The sequence below is a fragment of the Xyrauchen texanus genome, chromosome 5 (assembly GCF_025860055.1).
Source record: "Xyrauchen texanus isolate HMW12.3.18 chromosome 5, RBS_HiC_50CHRs, whole genome shotgun sequence".
NCBI lineage: Eukaryota > Metazoa > Chordata > Actinopteri > Cypriniformes > Catostomidae > Xyrauchen > Xyrauchen texanus.
Window position 1 is genome coordinate 29,194,071 of NC_068280.1, and position 4,755 is coordinate 29,198,825.

General features: G+C 40.9%; 1 protein-coding gene across 1 annotated transcript; it reads right to left on the reverse strand.

Moving 5' to 3' along the window:
* Window positions 1-785: 785 nt before the first annotated feature.
* Window positions 786-4,103, reverse strand: LOC127643523 (uncharacterized). Its single transcript, XM_052126318.1, has 8 exons — window positions 3,944-4,103; window positions 3,552-3,625; window positions 3,118-3,401; window positions 2,677-3,011; window positions 2,063-2,482; window positions 1,831-1,949; window positions 1,410-1,671; window positions 786-815 (listed from the first exon to the last, which is right to left on the reverse strand). Exons 3-8 carry the CDS (start codon window positions 3,227-3,229, stop codon window positions 786-788), a joined length of 1,278 nt encoding a protein of 425 aa, XP_051982278.1. The 5' UTR covers window positions 3,230-3,401; window positions 3,552-3,625; window positions 3,944-4,103.
* Between the last annotated feature and the right edge of the window lie 652 nt (window positions 4,104-4,755).

Consider the following 4,755-nt stretch of genomic DNA (forward strand, 5'->3'; position numbering starts at 1 on the left):
CTTAACCATACTGATGTGTTTGTTGAACTTTGACTCAGATGTGCAGCTGCTGTCTTCTGCATTTTGGGTTTGGTCCTGTTGCCATGGCAACTCCACTGCTGTAAAAAACAGGTTTTATGTATTTAGCGTCTTTCCAAAGGTCAAGGAACCTACACACACACACACACACACACACACAAAATATATCTGTACATTCGTAATAAAAGACTTTTATTTGTTGTGAAGTAATGTGGTTTACCCTAGAAAAACAAACTCTCCTGACAGACGAGGCAGAAGTAAAAGAGTGCCTCAGAAATGTGCTTTGTTGGACGGGATTATGTCAGGTTTTATGTAAATACAGAAATATTCTAGTGTTATTTCCATAAATTAAGACAATTTTATGTTTTGTTGTGAAAAACAAAGTGTATTACCCAGGGGCGTAGCCAGAACGTTTTTCTGGGGTGGGCAGGTAAGACCCAGTGATTTTATGGAGGTGGCCAAATAAATTCACTACTGACTGTGACATGCTGTACCAAAAGCAAATTGTACAGACAGAAATTCTACAGAATATATAGATAAAAAATTTACACAAGGAATTTAATGTTATCAATTTATTTCCAATGCCATACAAAAGAAGGAAAAAATGTAGGCTGATAATTTCAGAATAAAATGACAAAAAGCTTAAAGTTAGCAAACAAAAAATCTTATGGGACATTTTTAACAAAATGAACATGTTTTTCACACATGAAAAGTGTGGAAAGTCTTTCCCTGCTTACTCTGAGTCTCAAACTTTTCACATTTCATGTTCAAAGGGTTGGGCTAATCAAACTTTTGCCCTAAAAACAGAAAACAGCTGTCAAGTAACATTACAAAAAGAGAAATGTTACAAATGTGACCGATCACGGAAAGTAGGGACACAAGTCGGTTTTGGGGCATTTTGAGTTATTCACAGATTCTGAAAGTGTAGTCTCCAAGCTTTCCAACGATTTGTAACACATGGAAATCTGACAATATTTGGAGAAGTTGTGGCCATTTGAAGGTAGGCACTCAAAAAAGCTAAAAGGGGAGAAAACGGCCTCAAAAGATTGTGCAGTTCTCACCTCTCTCTGCTGCTGGGAGTGACAATAGGGCTCATTTACATCTCATTTAGATAAGCCATACCCTTGTAAAGCTCCCCTGTAAAGCTGTAAAGCACAGGGGGAGCAAAAGGTCAGGAAAATGTGCCATCAAAGAAAAAAAAAGTTTGCAAACAGGTAATAAATAAATGTCTCTTAGCATCTACCGATAAAACTGTATAGGCAACTCTTATGTACACTGAGTGCTTTTCATACAAGAATGTAAAACTAAATTCAGGTGGTTGGTTGATAAAGTGACATTGCAGGTGTTGTAAACAAGAAAAAGGTCTTTGTGACACAGTCCAATGAAATTACATTCAGCATCCTCTTCTGTGGACTCTTCTGTGTTGTGACCCTTGGCGCTGGGCATGTGATGTCTCTTGCCTCGCCAGCACAGAATGGCCTGATTTTTTCATATAGATAGGTCTGCCTGTCAATTTTCAGTCCAGGTGGGGCCAGGACAGGAAGACCGTCGACAGGGGGCAGATCTGCTCCGTCGCGCAGTAGCTGATATTCGACAGGTTGTGCATCACGGTGACTTTTTGCAAGCACCACACCTGGTCTCTTGGCTTCAAAGCTGTGACAGAAAAAGCACATAAGACATTTTAAACATGGCAAAGTATTTTCTTATAAAAACTGTCATGTGTATGTTGTTGCTATGTTATATTGTATGTACACAATGTGAAAGTTTCAATTACCTGAAGTGCTGATAACTCTTGATCTGTGGGAGTCTCACGGAAGTGGCGAAGTCAGATGCTGCTGCCAGTCGAAGGTCTGGACTAAAACTTTGCCCTCTGCCGTTCCAACAAGCTGTGGGATATTGAGGTGACTCACAGGAGAGCTGTTTTCCACAACCTGATGACAAAAAAGAGAAGAGAGGAAGAAAAAAAGATCTTCAGTTAAATGTTTCATTGAAGCAGAACAGAAAACAGCACTGAAGTCATTAAAGCAAAGTAAAGTTAAAGTACCTCAGCGATGTCTGCCAAAGTGTTGACTCTTGTCTTCATGTAGGCTTGCTTGATGAGTCCAAAGCCACAGTCAGGGGAAAACTTGGTGTGGCCAGCAATAAGGAAGTGGATTTCAATTTTATCGTGAAGCTTGTGTCCAACCCGCCAGGCAAGGTACCAGAGCATGAAGTTGTTCTTGTTCTGCCCACTGCAGTTGTCACAATGAAGATCCACCTCTGTTTCTCCAACTCCAAAGTTGCCGAAGAAATGATGCATGTAGCTGATGACTTCATTGCTTCCCTTAGTAGATGACATGCCTTCATCAATCAGGTAATTCACCTGTTTCTGCAGCCCTTCACATGAAACACCAAATAGGCCACATTTCCGTGGGGTCAGGAAGTACATTGGTCCTGGCTGGAGAGGGTTTGAGGGAAAGTGTAACTGTAGGAGACAGAGGGAGAGAGGGAACTTGGATTAGATTAAATTAAATTTGCATCTATTCATAATTGTCTAATAAAGATAAAACTTACTATATTGATGCTATTCTGCATTTGCACTATTTATTCTCATGCACCAAATCGCCCTTTAAGGGACATTAATAAAGTAAAGTGAAGTAAATGTGTGTGAAATATTACCTGCTGAGCAAAATCAAAACTGTAATGCATCCTAATCTTCTTGCTTGCTGGTAGGGATGGTCCAAAAGACAGGTTGGAGCCAGAGCAAATCTTTCTGCAGGCAGCAGTCATGTCGTTGTACACAGCCCTCTCTTTCTGCACAAGGGAAAGATGATCTTGTTGCTTCTTTACTGCTTCAGACTTTCTATCATCTGGGAGGTTTGCACTTCGTATCAGCTGCTCGTTATTGCTTTGGCACTGCCAGCAGAGATCTGTGCGTGGCCGGCAACTTTTGATGTGTGGGAGAAGTCGGTTCCACAGTGCTTTGAAGCTGGTTTTACAAACTGCACGCTCACCTGAAAAACAGATATTGCTTATGGTTAATTGTATTGTAATTGCTAATAGTGCTCCGCATTATTTCACTTTATAAGCACTCAATTTTAAATCAATGTTTACACATACCAAGCTCCTTAGCAGACTTCACGTAGAGACGCCACACTGAGGCCTTGGACACATGAGTTGGCAGCAACTTCACATGCCAATCCTTATGCCCAGGCTGTCGGCCAGGCAGCATGATGGCATTGTCTTCTGCATAGTGTTTTATGAAGTCCACAACTCTGTTGATATCCTCAGGGCTGATGAACCTGGCTGGTGGACGTGGCAATGAGTGCTTCTTCCTCAAACGTGGTCTTGCCCCATTCTCCTCATAGTGTTTGACTATATCAGCCAGGGTGTCTCTGCCAATGCTGAAAAAGGGGGAAATAAGAAAAACGTTTAACATCATGGTCTTGCTAACAGGCATCTTGTCACCTATATCAAAATGTATTGTACAAATTATAGGTACTTTTACTTTACTGAAGTAAATTTTATGATGAATACTTTTTACTTTTACTTACTTTAGAGCTTGTATCTGTACTTCCTGGTTTAGTCTTGTTTTAGTCCTGGTTTAGACCTCAGTTAGTGGTTAGACCTGGTTCGAAGTCAAAGGATTAAAAAATCCTAAATTAAGTCATTAACACCAGTCAATTCAAGCAATTGAAGCATTATTCAAATTAATAGCAGAAGCTCACATTACCATCTTAAAGCTCATTATAGTAATGGGGTTTTGGCAAGTGATATGATGCTAACGATTAGCAGCTAACGCTACAATTAAAACGACAGTCCTGAGCTAGCTAAAAACAATAGGTAGGTATTGGAAGGTCTAAACATGGACTAAACATGAGATAACGTGATGCGTGTTCTTAGAATGAACAAAAAACGACAAACTTTGATGTTTATGGAAACTCACCCCATAAGAAACAGAAAAGTATTCTTGCAGATCTCGTTGCCTCCAATGAAATAAGTCGTTCGGGCACACTTTCTCTTTGTCGGGGTCTTCTTTGTGGATGTAACCATCTCCGAAGTTTGCACTGTGCGTCTGTTTGCCTCTAAATGTCCAATAATTTGCATGTCCTGCCACTCTTTTCCAAGCAGCTAAAGAATCCAGCCGTATGTTGTACATAATGTCTGGAGAAAGCTTCTGGCTACAAGACTGTCTCCCATGCAGAGAGTTCTCTTTTCTCCTCGTGTAACATTTACAGTCAAAGTTACGGATTTTCCCCATTTCTCTATCTATATCCCCATCAAATGTTACTATCGATATAGCCTCTGATATCTTACGGTCCAACTCGTCTGACGCCAGTCCGATACATTCTTCCTCGTCTTCATCTTCGCTCAGTTGTAGATTAGGGATATTATTCAGTCTTATCATGCCACTTTCATCGCCGCTCAGATCGTCTTTCAGAATCAGTGAACGCTTGTTCATAAGCATCCGGCTTGTCGAAGAAGTACTTCAAAATATTTTCGTTGTAACGCCACGGTTCAGCTCGTCTCGCGACATTCTTTTGCGGCGCCCATCTTCATTGAATTTTGATATCAGATAGAGCCGGCTAGAGCGCTGCATAATAAGTAGCCACGCTGTTGGGGGCGGGGCAAAAGCGCCGGCGCTATTCAGTACGGAAATACACACAGACAATGACACGCCTCTACTGCATGCTAGAATCTCCGAAAAACAAGCCGATTTCAACCTCAAAATGTACGCTTTTAAATATACCAATACTG